General features: G+C 38.1%; 1 protein-coding gene across 2 annotated transcripts in view; it reads left to right on the top strand.

The window, feature by feature from the left end:
- Positions 1-21322, top strand: part of PIK3C3 (phosphatidylinositol 3-kinase catalytic subunit type 3) — a 75756-nt gene that overhangs the window by 43663 nt on the left and 10771 nt on the right. For both annotated transcript variants that reach the window (XM_080572983.1, XM_080572982.1), the window contains exons 22-23: positions 10256-10424; positions 15698-15788. In XM_080572983.1, coding sequence (XP_080429109.1) covers positions 10256-10424; positions 15698-15788 — 260 coding nt within the window. The remainder of the gene's footprint in view (positions 1-10255; positions 10425-15697; positions 15789-21322) is intronic.

Raw genomic sequence — 21322 nt, 5'->3', positions numbered from 1 at the left:
GCGTGTGTCAATCTGCTCGAGGGTAGGAAGGCTCTGCAGGAGGATCTGGATAGGCTGGACGGATGGGCTGAGGTCAACTGTGTGAAGTTCAACAAGGCCAAGTGCCGGGTCCTGCACCTGGGGCGCAACAACCCCAAGCAGCGCTACAGGCTGGGAGATGAGTGGTTGGAAAGCTGCCTGGCAGAGAAGGACCTGGGAGTACTGGTTGATAGTCGGCTGAATATGAGCCAGCAGTGTGCTCAGGTGGCCAAGAAGGCCAACAGCATCCTGGCTTGCATAAGAAACAGTGTGGCCAGCAGGTCTAGGGAAGTGATTGTCCCCCTGTACTCAGCTCTGGTGAGGCTGCACCTTGAGTACTGTGTTCAGTTTTGGGCCCCTCACTACAAGAAGGACACGGAGGTGCTCGGGAGAGTCCAGAGAAGGGCGACAAAGCTGGTGAGAGGTCTGGAGAACTAGTCTTACGAAGAGCGGCTGGGGGAGCTGGGGTTGTTTAGCCTGGAGAAGAGGAGGCTCAGGGGTGACCTTATCGCACTCTACAGGTACCTTGAAGGAGGCTGTAGCGAGGTGGGGGTTGGTCTATTCTCCCAAGTGCCTGGTGACAGGACGAGGGGGAATGGGCTAAAGTTGTGCCAGGGGAGGTTTAGGTTGGATGTTAGGAAGAACTTCTTTACCAAAAGCGTTCTTAGGCATTGGGATGGGCTGCCCAGGGAAGTGGTTGAGTCACCATCCCTGGAGGTCTTTAAGAGACGTTTAGATGTTGAGCTTAGTGATATGGTTTAGTGGAGGTCTTGTCAGTATTAGGTGAGAGGTTGGACTGGGTCATCTTGGAGGTCTCTTCCAACCTAGACGATTCTGTGATTCTGTGATAAGTTTGAACTGCAGCTTCTCATAGGTGTTATGATATCTTGAATACCTTAATTTCCTCATGAAGAAGAGTTAGAAGTTTTGTTTATAATATAGTAAAGCATTTCTTGAAGGAGAAATGTGTAAATAAAAAAATCTTATTTGGGGAAAAGAGAAACATCCGCATCTTGATCTAAGCTCATGTGGGAACAAACAACTAAAGCAAATGTATTTCCCCTTATCTGCCTGGGATTGTCTAAATGGACATTTAAAAATATCTCTTGAGAGGTTCCTATCACTTGTCAAAAGTGACGATATAATGCATTTTCTATAGCAGGCACTGTTTGGATGCTCAGAGTTGTCATTAGTGTTTTAGTTTGAGGTAATGTGTATCTTGTGTTTAAAAAGTAACCACACCATGGCTTAGTTTGGCACTGTTGAAGAATTTAAACAGAACAGCAGAGGGCAGCACACATCCACAGTAAATTCTAAGTCTGAAATTCTTTTCATCTGCTACCTAGGTTCTGTAACATACCAAGACAGGTTTATGTTGGTCATATTTTAAGAGATTTTATTAAGCTACCAAGAGAAATTCTTATGTTTCAAACACTGCATAGACTTGCTACCAAGGTTTCTGTTTCTTGCTACTGAAAATCTCATTGACTTGTAATGAAAAAGTTAACTTATCTAGAAGAATATAAGTTAGAAATAACTTTCTTAATAAATGATTGGATTCATATATGGTCATTTCTTAACTACACTTCAATTTTTTAAGTTTCGAAGAGTAAAAGACAGAGCCCCAGTTTGGGGTTCACATACTTTTTTTTTTTAATACGACAAAGTATATCAGTACATTTTTTGTATCTACCTGTCTACCTGAGTTTCAGTTTGGTGGATGTATCTGCATGTGTTGGACTCATTCCAATAAAATTGTTGCATCATCTTTTATTATGTAGGTGGCTATGTTTATAACAGATATGGTATAATTTAAATATTAAGCAACAGATACTGAAGTTCATAAAAACAAATTGTTACCCGCTCAAACTCTTTTGCACTGAGGGGTGAAAATGTCTGTCACCTAGTTGAAAAAATTTCTATCATCTTTCATGACTCCTTGCCTCTGATTCTAGAAATATGATGGCTTGTTTATGTCAACCTAAAATAAATAAATAAATAAAAAGTATTAAGATTTGTAGATGCTGGACCATTTTACTTCAAAGGCAGCAGTAGTAGTTGGTTTGGAAAGAGATGCTTCTCATATAGGGCACCTGCAGTCAAAACATCCTCATCTGTGAATAATGTTTAAAATAAGTTATATCTCAGAAAGAGTTGCAAGGTAAGACAGCAAAGATCTGAACATTCCCATATGCAAGATAGCACTCACAGTGCTTTTCAGTTAATAGCATCTGTGCCAAAGTAGATTTGAAGATGATGACAATGGAAGAAAAAAAGTAGGAGTCAAGCACTCCTTCAGCATTAGTTTTTAGATAAGTACTTTGCTAAATACACTTACTAATGTCGCCAACTACGATAATATGTAAAAAACGATGAAATTTTTAAATAGGCATTTAAATGTTGCTGATCTTCACAGGGTATCATCCTTTTTTAAAAAAAGCAGAACACTAAGACATTAATATTATCCTTTAGATTTCTCTGTGTAACACCCATTTCTGTGATACCTGCTAAAGAGAATACGCATTTACCTGTTGAACTGCTGATTTTTTTCCTCTTAAAGGTATCTTGAACAGTATTTCCTATTTAACAATATATACCTGGTCTCTTCTCTGTATGCAGGCATAGCATAAGAATATATTTTGATAATGGACAGCTTAGGGGAAGGATATTAAAATGCTTAGCACAAGCTGTGCCCTTATCAATTATATGGATGATGATAAAGTTTATCTACAGCTATTGCTTTTCTGCCAGCATATTGAGTTGAAAATCTGTATCCTAAGTAAGTCCTTAACAGTTCATACTATTTCGTCCTATTTTTGCACAGTTTTAGAAAAGTTAGAAGACGTGAAGATTACTGATGACAAATTAGGCATTCTGATATTTTTTTCACTATGGCATTGCTCTATTAGTAAAGGAGAGATTTTGATGGTGACATCAGAAATTGCTGGGAAAGCCAGGAAATTACCCTATCTCCCCACCTATTTCCATCAGAGGTCTTTCTGTCCTGTTCATATTTGAAACAGGAATTCAGTTAAAGTAGTCACTAAATGGTATTTTTTTCTGCATGAACCAGGTTAAAATAATAATGACGGCTGTTTACAGAAAGTACACTGAAATTCAGAATTTGATTTTTCTTTTGCCAGTAGAGGGAACAGATAATTTTGGAATAACTTGAGGCTTGCTTGCCTGTTAAAACAGAATAAGACTGGTGGCAGTCTTTAATAGTTGTATCTAATTTGCTTTGCCTTTTGTTTAAGGATTGTGGAGTTCTGTGCAGGTTGTTAGTAGCTCTTCCTAATAGTATTCCAGTGAAATAAAACAATTTCTGTGCTGCTATATAGGAACTTTCTCCTGCATTAGAGTCTAGATATTAGCAGTAAGCAATGGGGAAAAAAACAGCCTTCCCAGCTGCAGTCTGATTTTTTTATTGGCTATTGTAAGCACCAGATATCAATTTTTAGTCTCCACAAGTTCATGTTTTAGTTAATCAAAGTTCTTTTCAGTCTCAAGGCTGGAAGGAACTAAGACTGACTTTCAGATTCCTTATGGCCTGACTGCTGGTCAGGGGATCTTTACATGTTTGCCATTCCCTTGAACTCACCAAGGGCCTGCCCTCCATTTTTCTGCTGAACACCTGGTTTTCTAACATATGGAAAAGATAGTCAACCTTGTAAAATTTAAAAAAGAAAATAAAAGTTTAAAATATACAACTGTATCAGCTCTTAAGTTTTGAACTAAATTTTGTCTGCGCACATCATAATTGCATATTTCTGGAAATATCCAATCCTCTTCCAATCAGTAAATGCCTTCTTTCTTGTTTTTTATTTCTGAGTTTTTGCAGTAAAAGTAAAAAATCCTTGAGCAGGGGAGTGGGGGATGGTTAGGGCACTATTTTTTAAGATCTGAGTTTACGCAAAGTTGTTCCACAGTCTTTCTCACTTCTGAAAGGATGCTAATGTTGTCCTTAAAACTTCTGACGAGCGAGATGCTTTCAAGGTCAGAAATGTTTGTCCAGAGCTGTGTTATTTGACTATATGTAGGCACCTACATACAATCCTGCTTCTGATGTCAAAACATGGCAGGAATTAAAATATGGCAGGAATTTCAGGGGTATTTCTCCCTCAAGGCATTTCCTAGATCTGTATGTATTTTCTCAAGTGCCTAAAGTCCTGTATTTTTTAAAGGAACTCAAATTTCTAAATAGCTGTCTGAAGCTAGTATCTATATACTAGAAATACATGGCCTTTATATCTAGATGTGCAAAACCGGAGGTGACTCAGGATCAAATGTTTCACCCATTTTCTTAAATTCTCTTTCTGTTTAAAAAAAAAAAATAAATCACTCATGAAAGGTAGGGGGTTGGGATTTAGAAGTTATTCAGGAACAGTAGTAAATCAATATTTGTAATCTAGATTTGTCTTTAATTATAAGCATGGCTAATAATTTAGAGCCTTCTCAAATTAAGATGTAATAACTGAAGAAGATGGATTAGAAGCCAGAGTAAAAACATTATATAAGATTGAGGTATACATGTGTTATGGCACTGACTGTAAGTTGAAGGAGGGAAATGTTTGATTTTAAAACATGGAATTTAAAAGCCTTTAGGAAAAGCAACGTGTTGCACAGATTTCACAACCGGACTAATACTGGGAGGATTGATGATAACTGTCCATAAATACATGTGGTGTGAAATACTGTGGTGTGAAATAGTGAGGGGGACCAGAGCCCTGGTACAGGCTACCCAGAAAGGTTGTGGAGTCTTCATCCTTTGAGATATTCAGAAGTCATCTGGACATGCTCCTGAGCAGGCAGCTCTAGGTGGACTTGCAGTAGAATTGGACCAGATGTCCTCCAGAAGATCCTTTCTAACCTTAACCATTCTGTGAAATAAAATTTTAAGAGTAATCCTCTAAATTCAGATGAGAAAAGTTGGTTGGTAAGAAACCATCTATGTAACTTTAAAGAACCTTCAGTTGAAGACATCATAAATTTTATGTGACATTTCAGAATTAAAATTTCAGAATTAAAAAACATCACTCAATAATTGCCTAGATGTGATGCTGATTCTCCTGTACTCTTTTCCAGATGCGACTACTAGCCAAGATTATTTTTCAAAAAAAGTTGTCACAGCTGAGGCTGCGAATTTTGAATGAGTAGTGTTTTTGAGGAGATGAGCTCTTGCAGAAAGGTCATGATTAAGCTGACAAACTAAGTTGCTGGCACCTTTGCATCCTTCATTGCAGGTGTGTAACAGGAATGACATCTATGTTAAGGAGTATGCTACTCACAATGCAAGTCACTTCTCACGGAATAAAACTTCTAATTAAATATCTTTTCTCTCCTCTTAAACTTATTGTACCGATTGTACTAGATCAAAGTGATTGTGGTGGTTTTACTCGGGAGGGTGGCTGAGCTCCCCCTTAGCTGCTCACTCACTCCCCCTCCTCAAAGGGAAAGGGGGAGAAAATAGGATGCAAAGGGCTTAAGGGTTGAGATAAGGACAGGGAGATTGCTCAACAATTATTGTGATGGGCAAAACAGACTCAGCAAAGGGGAATAGTAAGATTTATTGCCTATTAAAAGCTAGAGAAGTGAGAAACAAAGGAAAGAACCCAAAAAATGCCTTTCCCCTATATCCCCTGAGCGGCACAGGGGAATGGGGGCTGTGGTAAGTCTGCAGGGCTTCGTCTCTGCTGCTCCTTCTTGGTCACTCTCTATCCCTGCTCCAGTGGGGCCCCTCCCACATGATGCAGTCCTTCCTGAACTGATCCTGTGTGTGTTTCCCACAGGCAGCAGCTTTTCAAGAACTGCTCCAGGTATGTCTCCGTACCGTGGGGTCCATCCGTCATGAGCAAACTGCTCCAACCTCGTCCTCCACGGGTGGCAGCTTCCCCCCCAAACCCCCTGCTCCTGCGTGGGCTTCTCTCCGCAGGCTGCAGCTCCGGCCCGAGGCCTGCTCCTGCGGGGGCTCTCCATGGGCCGCAGCCTCCATGAGTGCAGGTCCACCTGCTCCACCAGGGGCTCCTCCACGGGCTGCAGCATGGAACACTGCTCCATCATGGGACCCATGGGCAGCAGCGGGACAGCCTGCTTCACCATGGTCCTCACCACAGGCCACAGGGGACTTCTGCTCTGGCACCTGGAGCACCTCTCCCCCTCCTTCTTCACTGACCTTGGCGCCTGCAAGGCTGTTCCTCACTCTCCCAGCTGCTGTGTGACAGCAGTTCTTTTCCTCCTTTCTTAAATATGCTCTCACAGAGGCGCAAACACCATCGCTTATTGGCTGGGCTCTGGCCAGCAGCGGAGCCCTTACCCAACATGGGGCAGCTTCTAGATTCTTCTCACAGAAGCCACCCCCGTGGGCCCCTGCTACCAACACCTTGCCACGTAAACCCACTACGGTGATATTTTTGTTTGAAGCTCACATAAAGCTGCTGTTCTAGATTATGTACAGCTGGAGAGTTCAAGTTCCTATTTTTGTCCTTCTCTTTCTGCTGCTATTTATTATTTTAGCAGGTTTTGGTTAAGTTTGCACTTTTTTGTCTTGGTTTCTGATTTATTTTTTGTTTTATCTTTACCTGTTACGTTCTCTGCTGTCTGCATAATACAAGAAAGTAGCGTCTTCCACACACTGTATTTTCATAACATGTTTTTGTATAGGTCATCTTTATGAGATTTAACAGGTGATATTTTCCGTAGGGTGCCATGGGGAAAAAACACCACCCTCAACATCATCGACTTGGGATGAAAAAATGCTAAAAATATCCAAGAATGCAGCTGGGCTATCTCAGTCATTAATCATCTTGAAAGTGAGATGCTGGTTGTCATGCCCTGATACAAATTTTGCTTTGGACGATCACTTGAGATACTTGCGACCTTTTATCTTAGCATTAAAAAATTCAAGTCATGAAATTTATTATCTTGATAAGTTTATTATTTATTAACATTAATAATGTAAGTTCCACCTAATTTCAATATTATACCACCAATTTAATTTGTCCAAAATGGGATTGTTCTTCATTTGTTCCAATTTTAGTTAAGTCCTCAAGGACAACATAAGTCAAGCTTCTTTGTAGAAAGCCCTGAAACAGCAGTGTTCCCTCCAGCTGTGGCTGATCAGTCTTTTCTTTAGCATAGTAGCAGTTTCAGGCTAATACCAAGGGAGCATTCTGTCTCTATTTTGTAATTTGGTATGCTGGTTTAATTGATCTTGAGCTGTCCAAAAGAAAACGATTATAGCTGTGTTTAGTACATGAATTTGAAAAATATTAAATATATTTACTGTATTCAAGTTAAAGCATTTGACATACATTTTGAGTCAGCCTAAAAATCTGCTGAATTTCAAAGTATAGCTAGGGAAGCTGTATTGTTAAGTGGGGATGGCCTCACCTTATAGTTTGCTTACTCTTTTCTAGGACTGAGATATAAAAAAGTATTTGCCAACTAATGTATATGAATGTATATCACTCAGGTGTTAATGTTCTAGAATGATTTAGATACGTTTTAGTTACCAGGCTACATTATTAATTAGTACCTATTATTATTTATCTGTAGAGCAAACTAGAAAAAAATACTGCTACAAAAGTTGTTTTATTCAAGTGTTCTCCTTTGATTCTTCATGATGACAGCTTTGAATAAGTTACAGACCCCTCCCCAAACTTTAGTTAAACACCTTTTGTAATGTAATCTGTCTGTGTGTATCAATGTCTACTTCAAAATACTTAGTTTACAAAAGTGAACTCTAAGAGTAACCAGTAACAACTTGAAAAAACTATTGAAGGAAATTCCTTAGCACAATTAGATATGCAAGAAGTAATGATTGTATTTATCAGCTAGTGAATACTTATTAAGCATCCTTGTGATCTCCCTTAGAAAATTGACTGTGATGGAGTTTGTTTCTTGGCTTGAAGAGTGCTTACGACAGATTTCAAGTAAGCTTCTCCAATGATAGAACATCTATTATTCAATGAAATGGACAGAGGGATGACTAATTGAAAAATACTACATGTTCCTTTTTTTTCCAAGAGTGATGAGCATCTAAGCTTATGAAAATATTAAAATGAATATAGATACTGCAAGTTAAAACACCCTCAGGCAAACAAATCTCTGTTCATAATGCAGTTCTGTTCCACAATGCTGAAGCAAGACTTTGTATTTGTATGTTCTGTGGTATCTGAGAATAGATAGGTCATGCTAATCATTTTCTAGTTATTATTAAAAAGTTTCTCCATTTTTTTTTATATCCACATTTCATTTTATCCACATTTCATTTTCTCCTATGAAGTAGTCATCTAAAAATAAATTTACTAACGTTACTACAGAGCTCTGCTTTGGATGCAAAGCTCAACTTACCTAACATTTCAAATGCACGTCACCTGTTTGTACTTAATTTATTTCCTGATACTTCTTAACGTGGACTTCAGGAACATGTTTCCTTTGTCTGAAGGCAATCATTTAACAGGCCAGCAGAAGTAGGGAAGTGAATGTCCCCTATTACACAGCACTGGTGAGACCACACCTTGAATATTATGTTCAGTTTTGGGCCCCTCACTAGAAGAAGGATATTGAATTGCTCAAGTGTGTGCAGGGAAGGGCCGTGAAGCTACTGACAGGACTAGAAAACAAGATTGAGGAGTGACAGAGGGAATTGGGATTGTTTAGTTTGGAGAACAGGAGGTGTAGGGAAGACTTCATCACTCTCTGCAACCTACCTGGAAGGAAGTTGCATCAACGGGGATGTCTCTTTTCTCAGGTGACAAGTGATAAGATATGAGGAAACAGTCACAGGTTGAGCCAGGGGAGAGACAGAATTTCTGTCATGGAGAGGGTGGCCCAGAACTGGAACAGGTTGCCCATGGAAGTGACTGAGTTCCTGTCCCTGGAGATAAATATTTACGATACAGTCGTGATAGTAAGGGATATGGTTAAGTGATGGGACTCAGTAGAGTCAGGTTGATGGTTGGACAAAATGATTTAGAAGGTCTTCTCCAACCTAGGTGGTTCTATGAAATTTCATTTATGTACCTTCTATATAAACATTTTGACATTGGCAGAACTGAATTCTTTTTTAATTCAGCTTTAGTATTGTTTAAATTCTGCAATTTAAAAGCTTAGTATCAAACCGAAAATTTGATTGCAAAACACTTTCACAAACACTTTTTTGCTCTGTGTGGTCAATATTTTCAATTTAGTAAGTCAGGAATATTCCTAGAAACTGGCTTTATAGGGTTTGTAAATTGAACCACTTAGTCTTTTGATGACTGTTTCTGTTTGTATGTTCATATAGTACTTAATCTTTAAGTTATGTAAATATTCTAGTGGTTTTATTTGGAAATTGCTGTTTCAGTTTTTCATTTTGCCCCATGTTGCATCTCACGTGAGATTTGGCACTAGTGAAAGGGAACACAGTGAATGCTTTCCAATGAAGTTATGGACAATCCTGCAAATACGCAAGTTCTTTATAGGAACAAAAGTTGCCTTGTGCATTTGAAATGAGATGTATGGAAGTTTTTGTCAAGTTAATGACAGGAACATTATAAACATAGTTGCACTGAGAAGGGAAAAGTGGAGATCAAGTGGTGTAACTCATGCATTTTTGTACTGGAAAAACTCAGCATGTTGAGACTTAAGAGCATTCAAAATACAATTGAAATGGTATTAATGTTTCTTCAAAGTATTTCAGAGGTGTTAAATTTTATCTGTACTCAGACGACTCTTAAAGGATTTTAGGATCATGATTCTTATTTTCCCTTTGGTTAATGTAACATATGACTAAAATAACTTATTGCATGCTGGGGCAACCAAATGGTGTACTAGGAAAAAAGCAATATGTGCCTTAGCACTTTAATTTGTTAAGAAGTTCTTAAGAAAGAGCAAAGAATTAGTAGTATCTGTAACATGACTATATACTTAATGTCTATTTAATGTCTACTTATTTTGAACATTGGTTCGGTCTTTATGAATGTACTCCATATGTTTAAAAAGCAAACGAAATCCTCACCTTATTTGTTAGTACTCTAAGTGAATTTGAGATCAGCTTTATTTAAGTCCATAATTTCAAGTTGCTATCTGAAGACATGAATTACAGTTACAAGCCTCATAGAAAATAGTGAATTGTATTTCTTGAGAGCAATTTAGCATCTTCAGGAAATTGTACTTAAAGATTTATTTATTTTTTGAGTATTTCTGCCATTTGATATGTGAAATACTGAGGTAAATGTTTGCCTTTCATCTGTAGGTAAACTGTTTCACATAGACTTTGGTTACATTCTGGGTCGGGACCCGAAGCCTCTACCTCCCCCAATGAAGCTGAATAAGGAGATGGTGGAAGGCATGGGAGGCACGCAGAGTGAGCAGTACCAGGAATTCCGTAAGCAGTGCTACACAGCCTTTCTCCATCTCCGCAGGTAACAAAACTATTTGGATAAGTTAATAGAGCCACAGTAAAATAGAATATTGCATGAATCAGGGAAGGTATTCCTGTTGAAAATTCAAAACTTGTGTCTATGTTCAGAATTCAAACAAGAATTTGTACAAAACAAAGGAAGGAAACCGTCACAACACTGGTATAATGCGGAGCTTGAATATAATTGCCTTTTAAGTTAAGGTCTTTAGGTTTACTTGTTTAATAACACAGCTTTTTCATAAATTTTGTGGGGGTATTAAATTGGTTTTGGATGTGTTTTTGCCCTTAAGCAACTTCTCTGATTACTGGTGATCAAGTATCCTTTTAACTCTAAATCATAATTTATTTGCTGCTTTACCCTCCTCCAGTTCAGACAAGTGATGATCAAAATCAAATTCTTTGCCTTGAAGATGGTATATATAAGCTTAGTTGGATGAAGGGCCCGCCGAACAAATACTAGCTGCTGCATGTGGTAGTCAAGTATGTTACCAACTTCTGTGGATAGACATAACAATGGCAGCTAAGGCCTCTTTAGATTTCTATTTATGGACGAATTGATCACTGCTTTAGATTTTGAAGCAGCTTCATTCCTTTGTAGTGACCATATAATTTACCATCAGCTTTCTGAGCTGAGTAGCTCGTCTTTGTGTTTGCACAGAATGCAGGTAAGCACTCTTGGTGTGTCCAGTGACTGATTTAGTACATTTTCCCTGGAGATGAAAGAATGTCACTTTAATATCTAGATCACACAATGTAAACCATCAAATACATGAAATAAAGCAGAAATATGAAAAGAATGTGAAAAATACCTATATGAAAAGTACATAGCCAGTGTTCTGAAATGATACCAGAAAAAAGTCACAGGTAGTTTCTCCCTTGTTAAAAGGAGAAAAAGAATAAGGTGTTGTTTTGTAGACTTACTAAAAGCATTTTAGTAGGATGAAAAAGTGATGGCATGTTAGTGGCAAAGAATGTGTGACTTCAGAGAACAATCAGGAAGGCTAATATATATTCAGTGTTTTAAATTTTGCTCAAATCAGAAATGCAGTATTATGAAAGTAATTCTGTTTTTGTTGTTTAAACTTAGTTTTTTTCAGTGGAAAGGTCTGTTATGTCAGTGAAGGGTTATCCATTGCATTAACTAGTTTATGTAATGTTTAGCTACAGAGGTCATATTCGGATGTGGAGTGCAGCAGTCATTTTGGTATAAAACTGAACTGTAAATTAGGATAGCTTCATTTTTAATTCTGGGACTGTAGTTGTAATTCTCTCTCCAATATTTCATAGAATCATAGAATATCCTGAGTTGGAAGGGACCCTTAAGGATCATCAAGTCCAACTCTTGATACCGCACAGGTCTACCCAAAAGTTCAGACCAGGTGACTAAGTGCACAGTCCAATCTCTTCTTAAATTCAGACAGGCTCGGTGCAGTGACCACTTCCCTGGGGAGCCTGTTCCAGTGTGCAACCACCCTCTCTGTGAAGAACCTCTTCGTGATGTCGAGCCTAAATTTCCCCTGCCTCAGCTTAACCCCGTTCCCGCGGGTCCTGTCACTGGTGTTAATGGAGAAAAGGTCTCCTGCCTCTCGACACCCCCTTACGAGGAAGTTGTAGACTGTGATGAGGTCCCCCCTCAGCCTCCTCTTCTCCAGGCTGAACAGGCCCAGTGACCTCAGCCGTTCCTCGTACGTCTTCCCCTCCAGGCCTTTCACCATCTTCGTAGCCCTCCTCTGTACACTCTTCAACAGTTTCATGTCCTTTTTATACTGTGGTGCCCAGAACTGCACACAGTACTCGAGGTGAGGCCGCACCAGCGCAGAGTAGAGCGGGACAATCACCTCCCTTGACCTACTAGCGATGCCGTGCTTGATGCACCCCAGGATGCGGTTGGCCCTCCTGGCTGCCAGGGCACACTGCTGGCTCATATTCAACTTGCTGTCTACCACGACCCCCAGATCCCTCTCTTCTAGGCTGCTCTCTAGCGTCTCATCGCCCAGTCTGTACGTGCAGCCAGGGTTTCCCCGTCCCAGATGCAGGACCCGGCACTTGCTCTTATTGAACTTCATGCGGTTGGTGATCGCCCAGCTCTCCAACCTATCCAGATCCCTCTGCAAGGCCTTTCCACCCTCATTCGAGTCCACAACTCCTCCAAGTTTGGTGTCATCAGCAAACTTGCTCAAAATACCTTCTATTCCTACATCCAGATCGTTTATAAAAATATTGAAAAGTACCGGCCCTAAAATGGAGCCTTGAGGGACCCCACTGGTGACCGCCCGCCAGCCTGACGCAGCCCCATTTACCATAACCCTTTGGGCCCTGCCCGTTAGCCAATTGCTCACCCATCGTATGATGTTTTTATTTAGCTGTACGCTGGACATTTTGTCCAGTAGGATCCTATGGGAAACCGTGTCAAAAGCCTTGCTGAAGTCCAAAAAAATCACATCAGCTGGTTTCCCTTGGTCCATCATACGGGTGATCTTATCATAAAAGGAAATCAGGTTAGTTAGGCAGGACCTGCCCTTCACAAACCCATGCTGGCTGGGACCAATGACTGCTTTGTCCCCCAGGTGAGCCTCAATAAGTTCAAGAACCATTTGTTCCGGTTTACAGGAAAATATTTTTAAATGGTTCTGGATAAATATTTTTAAGGCATAAGATAACAGAGGAGGCATAGGATAATATTGGTATTACAATAACTATTACTTTAAGCAGCTAGAATTAAAAATGATCAAGATTACTTGTTTATTGAGGCAGGAAAAAAAAATAAATATGGAGGAATGTCTTAGCTCTAACGGTTCTACACACTGATGCCAACCTGTTCACAGAGACTTCTGGCTAAGTATGGTGAAATCATAACCTCTAATTGCTAAGTCAAAATGCAAATTCCCTATTTGTTGTCTCTGTCAGTTCCTGGTTTATTCTTCATTTCCCTGGGGTATAGACAGTGTTCTGCATATTTCAAATCTGCCTTGCAGGGTTCCTGGTAGAATACTGTTGCAAAGCAAAACCAAAAACAATTTCCAACTTACAAGTGGAAAAGTCTTGTTCTTAGTTTTAGATGAAAGAAGTTTTGCATATGATCATTTCTGAGGGACTTTTGTGGTTGGTGGTTTTTTTTTTTTTTTTTTTTTCCCCTGGGGAGAGATGGCTTTCCACTTTTTTGAACACCACTGACCAGTTGTATGTGGTTGTCAGCAGTGCTGTAATGAAGGTGCAGCCCACGTGTGCTGAATGTGCTGCAGGGCAGGTTGTAGCTGCATCCTCACTTACGGCATAGCAGCATTTTACACCTTTTTTATACATGTTGAGCTTACTTAAAAAGACTCAAGTCCTATTGTGTGTCAGCTTTCCCTCCCCTTTGAATTCCCAGTTTACAAGTCTTCAGCAGGATCCGTCAGAAAAGAATCTAGAATCAATACCTGAAGATATTTTTCCAACAAAATGTCTGATGTTAGGGTGAATTTGGGTTGTCAGTGGACCAGCTGTGAGCATCTTGACACCCCATGTCTCATGCCAGTATGCACCAGTATGCATACACCCTTGCTTCTGGCTCCTGGTTTTATTTTATTTCTGTCTGTCCCTGGCGTACCCTGCTCCTACATAAGACTCTATGGGGAGTTAGCATCAGTCTCTGCACTCTTGCCCTTTGTCTGTCACACCCTGTTACACGTCTTGTTCAGTCTCTGGTTTGTCCAGCCCTTCTTTACCTTCTCTTTCTGCCCAATTTCTTGCTACATAATTCAGGTTGCTTTCGTCTGAATGCTATTATAAGGAGCATGAAAAGCAAAGAAAGTAGTCTGTCCTTGGCAATTGCTATTGCTGTAAGCTACCAGTGACCTAGGAATAGTTTTGAGAGCGCTTAGCTGTAAGCTTTTAAGTATGTTTAAACTGAAATTTGCTAGTTTCAGGCAAGTAAAACAAATCTTCATGAAAAGCTGTGGTAAGCATTTCTGGCACCTAAAGCAACTCAACTGCCAGAGTTTGTAGCCAGATTTGAAACAAAATGGTAGTGTAATTTTTATTGCGCTAAAAGACATTTTCCAAATTCCAGCCCCTTGCCCTTGGGAAAGTGAAGCAGAACAGCTGAAACAAATTAGACAAACTATTTCTGTCCAAACAGTTTAAAATAATAGTGTTCTAAAGAGATCTTATATTGAAATCAATCTTATATTGAAATGTACTAGGTAGTGCTAGTTCCTGTTACTAAGTGTCAAAAGTTTTTGATAGAATTAAGCTTTCCAAGAGAGATTTTTGTTGAGCAATATTTACTTCGTAGAGTATGGCTAAGAGTCATTTTCTGTAGTTAAAATATTTCATACTATTACAATTGCCAATTTATATGTATTCACAAGTTTGCTAATAAATTTTACTGTTAAGAATTCTTTTTCTATCATCAAAGAAGCTCCTGCTGCTCTTAGGAAAGCAGTATTTCAGATTTTGAAGCTAGTTACTTACTTTGTCTCTAAAAGAAGACCAGCTCTCTTTACAGAGTAAGGGAAGTTTCAGTTTACATTGAACAGCTTGGAAATTATCCTTTCAAATAGCAGCTTAAAGCTAATTTCCTGCAAGGGCAAAATGATGTTCTTTAAAAGATTTGCAAGTACTACAAACACCATATTAAAACTGAAAACTACTCTGTCTTTTCTCTTTAAATGGTTATAACTGACATCTGCACTACCAAAGTTATTGCAGCTTAACTGAGCAACTGCAGACTTAGATCTGGTTAAACCACTCATAGTCAACCTGCTATGGCGAAAGCCCTCGCAGCAACATGAAAAATCATTCTAATTGTGAAGACTTCATTTGTTTGAGTGCTTGAATGCTAATATATATAATATTGCTATATAACTGTTACCCCTGTTAATTAAGTTAACCTTTGAATCAATATCCAAACTTATGCTTGGTCTCCTAGGAGTGGGAGAAGGCATTAAATCTTACAGTATTTGAAACTGTTTATATTTGGTGTGTCTCTGGATAAACATTGTTCTAAAAAATGTTCTATTTTTATGAGATTGTTTAAAAAAAAATCCAACATAAAAAACACCAAAGAAAGAGTGGTCTGTGTTCAGTTTTGGCAGTTCAAGACAAGGCTTAAACTGTCATTCCTATTACTGGATATCTTAAATATGTCCAAATAAAGTGGTGTGTATGAATCTCCTCTAAAATATTACCAACACAAGTTGATTTTATAATTTCTTATATGAAGTTGTTTACAAAATGTTGTCTTTTCTACATTTTACAAAGTGTATTTATCTAATCTGCTCTTCTACTCAGGTATTCCAACTTGATCTTGAACTTATTTTCCCTCATGGTGGATGCCAACATTCCAGATATTGCTCTTGAACCTGACAAGACTGTAAAAAAGGTAATGGGAAAGCTTTCTTTGTCTTTCATTAACCAAAGCCATCATATTATGAAATTTTCAGTCACTTCTGGTGACTTGTGTGTAACCAATGACCTGAGGAGGCTTACTCGTGTTTTATGAGGACTGAGTGATTTCTAGAATCACTGAAGTTAAAGGTGGTAATATACATTTGAAGTTGCCTAGCATGTGTGCCCATCCATAATATGCAGCATTGATCTCAACCATCCATGGAGTCCGTGCCTAGTCTGCTCTAGCACTCTGTTCCAAGAGATATTTCAACATTCTGCTAAGAACAGTGATCACCTTAATGAAAAGCAGTCATGAAGCAGTCAACGCTGACTGTATCATGAAAGATTGCAGGATTCTAAACTAGGCGGAACAGTCACATATAGTTTTATAAAACAGTAACTGAGACTGTTTTTACATCTTCTTCAGTAAGAAATCTTTGTTTATTGTGAAAACAAACTCTGACGTGTGTCCCCTATTTCTGATTTTGTCCTGTTGCTCCACCCTGAATCATTCTTCTCTATTTGGTGTTTCATCTACTGTTGACGTTGAAAATGCCAGATAAATGTTCACATAAATTTCATTGCACTTACGTTTTTGGGCAAATGTTGGCTTTGTTTATAACCTGATTTATAGCGAAGGGCTATTTCTTTTAATTCTACAAAAGACTTTGTGGAGCCTGTGAATCCAATGAAAATCAGTTCAGTTCACTTCTGATTCAACCAAGTGTACTTTCTCTAAAGATCCACCTGATCTTTAGTGTTTTCAATAAGCTATGAATGCAAAGATTCAAAATTATTTAAATTAATATTTCATGTTCTAATGCAATTCTCTTGAAGGTAAGTGAATTGACTCCAACAAAGTTTTTCTTGTAGCCTGTAATAATAAGCATCTATGTTTAGAATTTCCTAATTTCAAATTGATATAAAAGAGTTCATATAGTCATTGTTTCATTTCTGTGAAGGCTGACATAGTGTGGTTTGGTTTCTTTTTGTTGTTGTTTTTTTATCAAATTCAGTCTCCTGGTTTCCATTGCCAATTAACATACCTTTTTCTTGTTAGTATCTTGGCATCACGTTTTATCTTGGACAACACTTCTGTGAATTATACCAAGGCTAGATTTTTTTTTGTAGTATATGATGTAGTATATGATGTTTTGTAGTAGGATGTCAAATTCTCTAAAATATTAAAAGGTGCTTTTACTGTAGTAACGTCTGAGTGTTTCAGATGCTCATAAAATTTGTACTTAATAGAAGTTTCCTCCCTTGTTTTGAAATATTAAATCAAGATACAGAATTGAAAACCAACAAGTCTTTTCTTCAGCTTAGAGGTATGTTACGGTTCACTGATACACAGGAGCTAAAATCGGGTTCGTATCAAGGATGATTATAGTTTATCCAATCGGAGATAAAAGAAGAAAGAAGCAAAATCTGAAAGGAAGTTCATAGGCGTATGAATTAGATCAGTGTGCTTTCCTCTATATTTCATTACTAAGTATAAATAATAGTTCCTTTTTTCATGAAAATAGTTTGTTTATTTGCTGTCTGGTAGGTCACTTAGGTCAAGTACAACAAAGTTGTTGTTATACTGAGCTCTGGCAATGCTGCAGCTTAGATCTGTGGTTTTTACCCTGATGAAGTCCATTGTCATCTTAGAGGCTTGAAAATGCGGAGAGCTAGAACTGAGTCAGTGAGGCAAGTATTTGTTATAAGGAATGCAGATCTCTTTCATGCTTTAAAATGTGGTTTAGCTGGGGAAGAGTGAAGACCTTAAAATTTGATGCAAAATAATTATAAATGGGTAGAGTTAGTATACTGAGAGAACAGATTTCACTGTCGCAAGTTCTGTAAATTCAGTTAGAGTGTGCTTGTTCCTTAAAAAAGCAAACCAGAGTAAAACAAACACAATAAGGTATTATCAGAAAGATAACTAAACTGTTTGGCTTGTTCATAAATGTTTTTTTTACTGTATAGTCTTCTCAATCCTTTGCCCCAAGTATTGTTATTTTGAATAAACTCATTTTTTGACAGGTCAGCTGTTTATAATTCCAAATAACATTCTGTTCAGGTTTGGTCCTTTTGGTTTAAAAATTGTCCTTTAAATATACCTCTGGAATTTCTGCAGAAATGATATGTTATGGTGAGATCTTGAAAGAGAAGGTGAATAGAGGACTCTTCTATAAAGTAGGTGTTGATATTATGATCTACTGGATGAACACAACTATGTTCAAAGCAACTATGAAAGTATTTTGGTTTTGTTCTGGTTTTGGTTTATCTATTTCTTTTTTTGCTTTAAAGAAAAAACATTAGGTAAACAGCTATAAAATGGCCTCACAGCAGGATCATCTTAATTCTTTGTAGAAGGGTGAAGAGGTCACTTTTTAGATAGTGTTAGAAATTTTGTTTTGAATGTTTAATACCCATTAGTGTGTCTCAAATCAGTTCTGAGCTTTGTTAGTACCAATAAAAAACGAAACAAGGTGTCTTGTATCTCTTGGGCTGAGTGGCAAGTTTGTTCAGTCATTTAACAAGATAATACTGTACCTTGTTGTAGGAAAATTGAATAAATGCCTTCAGCATCTCAATTGATTTTTTTGTTTGCTTTTTTCTAAAGGTTTAAACAAAAAATCCATATATATTTCAACAGACTCAAATTAGCTAAAGATCCATTTTGGACTGACCCGTAAAATTAAATTACCTTTATGTGAGTCAAGTCAATAGCCATTTCAACCATGATATCACTTTCATGGGAGACAAAGGTGGATATTTACAAACATTTCTGTATCTAAGAAGGTATTCTTCTCAATAGTTATGGTGGAAAATTTTTTCTTTACTTTCGTTATTGGTGCCGTAGTAACACTCATTCTCTGTTTTGTAGAGCCTTCTTTTTTTTTTTTTGAGGGGCAGTGATCTAGTTAGGCTCTGATCTCGCAGGCAGCTGAAGTCAGGTCACTGAGGAGACAGGATAGGTTACCTGTATTCAAAATCTCTGATACATCAGAATATTACTTAGGATGAAACTGTAAGGAAATGTATATAGTACAAAAATTAATTTTCCTTTTTAAAGAAAGGAAAGCTTATTGAAGGTGGACCATTATATTTCAATATATTTTGGTGTTCAAACTGTTCAGCATTCCTTGATATTGGAATTTTTTAGTAGGTGCAGCAATCCTGCTATTAGGAGCAGGTATAAAGTATTCTAACTATACTTCCATAGGTTTCTCCTAACAGGATCAAAAAAAAGGCACCTTATAACATACTTAAAATGAGTGTATTCCGAGCAAATTCATTCACTGAACTGTTCGTGCCTCACAGGTTTCTGTTCTCATTGAAACAGGTATGCTAGAGTACAGTCCATGGAGTCGAGGTAGTAAAGGGGATTTTTCTCGAATGGCTACTCTTCTGATTCCTCAAAGGGAAAGCATTATGCTATTAGGCAGTACCTTGGGCTGTGTTCTGAGCAGCTTTGCAAAGAGATGTAACATGTCATTCTTGCTTCAGAGAGGTACTTCATACTGCAGGAAATATCTGCCTGCTGATGGACAATATATAAAAACACACTGACGAGTAAAACATAACATCAGAAATATTTGATGTTCTTCTTTTCTAAACTTTCAGAAAATAGTATGTCTAATTATTTGAGTATGAATGAACGTTTAATTTTTATTTTTAATTCAAGTAGAGTAAAGAACACTACAGCCATTTTGTATGGCTTAATTTCTTGTACTTTCTTTTGTCACCTGTGGTATGTGTGTGTATAACAAGACACTAATTAATCACTCTGAAAAGGTAATTGGAAGTCTGCCACCTTTTGCCTTTCTTAAGTTCAGACAAATCAGAAAACAAACCAAGATACTGGAAAAAGTATGATGTAGAGTATGCCCTCTTTAATGAGGATGATCTGAATTGTTCTTTGTTTTTTTAACAGTTTCTTTCTGCTATAATAGAGACTTTTTAGAGAAATCTGAATGAGAAGGCACACCTAAGGAAAATGTTAGTAACCTAAGCAAGAAAAGGGAAGGCAGGATCTTTAGTTGTAAGCTGTTTTTGCCAAAGAAACATCTACCTTCCAGTAACACTTTATAGCCCAAGGAGCTAACTGGAAGATCTTAAGCTTGATTATAAAATTACATTTAATCAAAAAGCATGTTGTCTGGGTGTCATTTCTGTCCAATGCTTGTGATATGTCTTGGGAGAAATATGTATCGAGTCGAGGCAAAATTGAAATAGCAGCTTGTCATGTACAACTTTCTGTAAAATAAGTATAGATTACACCTGTTTGACATGGTTTATGGCACAGGACGGAGTAAGCAGAGCTGGGCTCTCTGTTTATGTCATCTTTGAAGGTACTTTCACATTCTTCTTGTTCAAAAGTGAGCAAGCTCTACACAAACTGATTTTGCCTATCAGGGGGAGAAGACTGGATATTTTCTTCTCGTTAGTGTTAAATGTACCAGAAACTTCTGATGATTACAGCTGGAGTTGTGGATTTGGAACACAACACAATTTGACAGTACCTTCTTACTTGCTTTGTATAACATCTGTGTTCAGAAATTAAACCAATGCTGACCTTAATGATGCTTTCTCACACCTAAAACTGAACTGCAAATGAATGTCAGTATTGGCTGGGCTGGGGGAAGAGGAAAGCTCTTGGTTTCAAGTTTCACCATTATTCTTGCATGTATAGAAAATATTTTTTTAACCAGCTCTCCACTTCTAGTGTGTGCACTGAGTAACACTAAGTAGATCATCTAGTACCTTTAAATTGAAAGAAAGTTTTGCTTTATTGACTTAATTCCCTCAATCCAATTTCAATCAGTATTTTTCCCAGTAAAAGGATGGGGGGGGTGAAGGGGGGGGCAAATCAAAGCAGAAAAGTGGTTGCCAGCTATACAGGTTATCTCCACCCCATAAAACTTTAGAAATGCTCTTCAGATTCTTGACGTTTTGTTTAACTTGAAAACATTTGTCAATTTTTGGCCAAGAAAAAGGAGCAGCAAAGCTTGAAATTAGTTGTCTTTTTTTAACCTTTCATCTCCTTTTGTCCTCTCCATACTATTCATAAAGAAACCTAGTGTGTCTAGTGTGCTTCACCTCATGGGTCAGGATACCATCTCCTACTGCTACCCTTAGATTTCGGCTTCCCTGAGAACCCCCTTTGGCTCCAAAATGTTACAAAATGAAATTAAATTGGAAAATAGCGGAAGGTTCTCCCAGTTTGCCTCTTGCTTTCGCTGACCTCTGAGGTAATTGCCTTTAAATTTTCCACTCTTTGTTTATTCTTTTCCAAATCTCAATTTTCGGGAAAAGGACTGGGCTGAAATCTGTTTACGTTGACTTGTCAATGCATAACTTAGGATATAATGCAAATCCCCCCGTGTGCCTTTGTCTGCCACTGCTACTTGCCTTTTTATTTCCTGTGCAGCTGCAATGCTAACTGTCAATTGTTACTTTTTGAAATAATATAATGCTGTAATTTTAAGTAGTGGTAACTAGAATCTGCAGTCAATTACGCAGCCAGTTTTGTGT

This window comes from Anser brachyrhynchus, assembly GCF_964034855.1.
Source record: "Anser brachyrhynchus genome assembly, chromosome: Z".
NCBI lineage: Eukaryota > Metazoa > Chordata > Aves > Anseriformes > Anatidae > Anser > Anser brachyrhynchus.
This window is presented reverse-complemented; position numbering and strand designations above follow the sequence as displayed.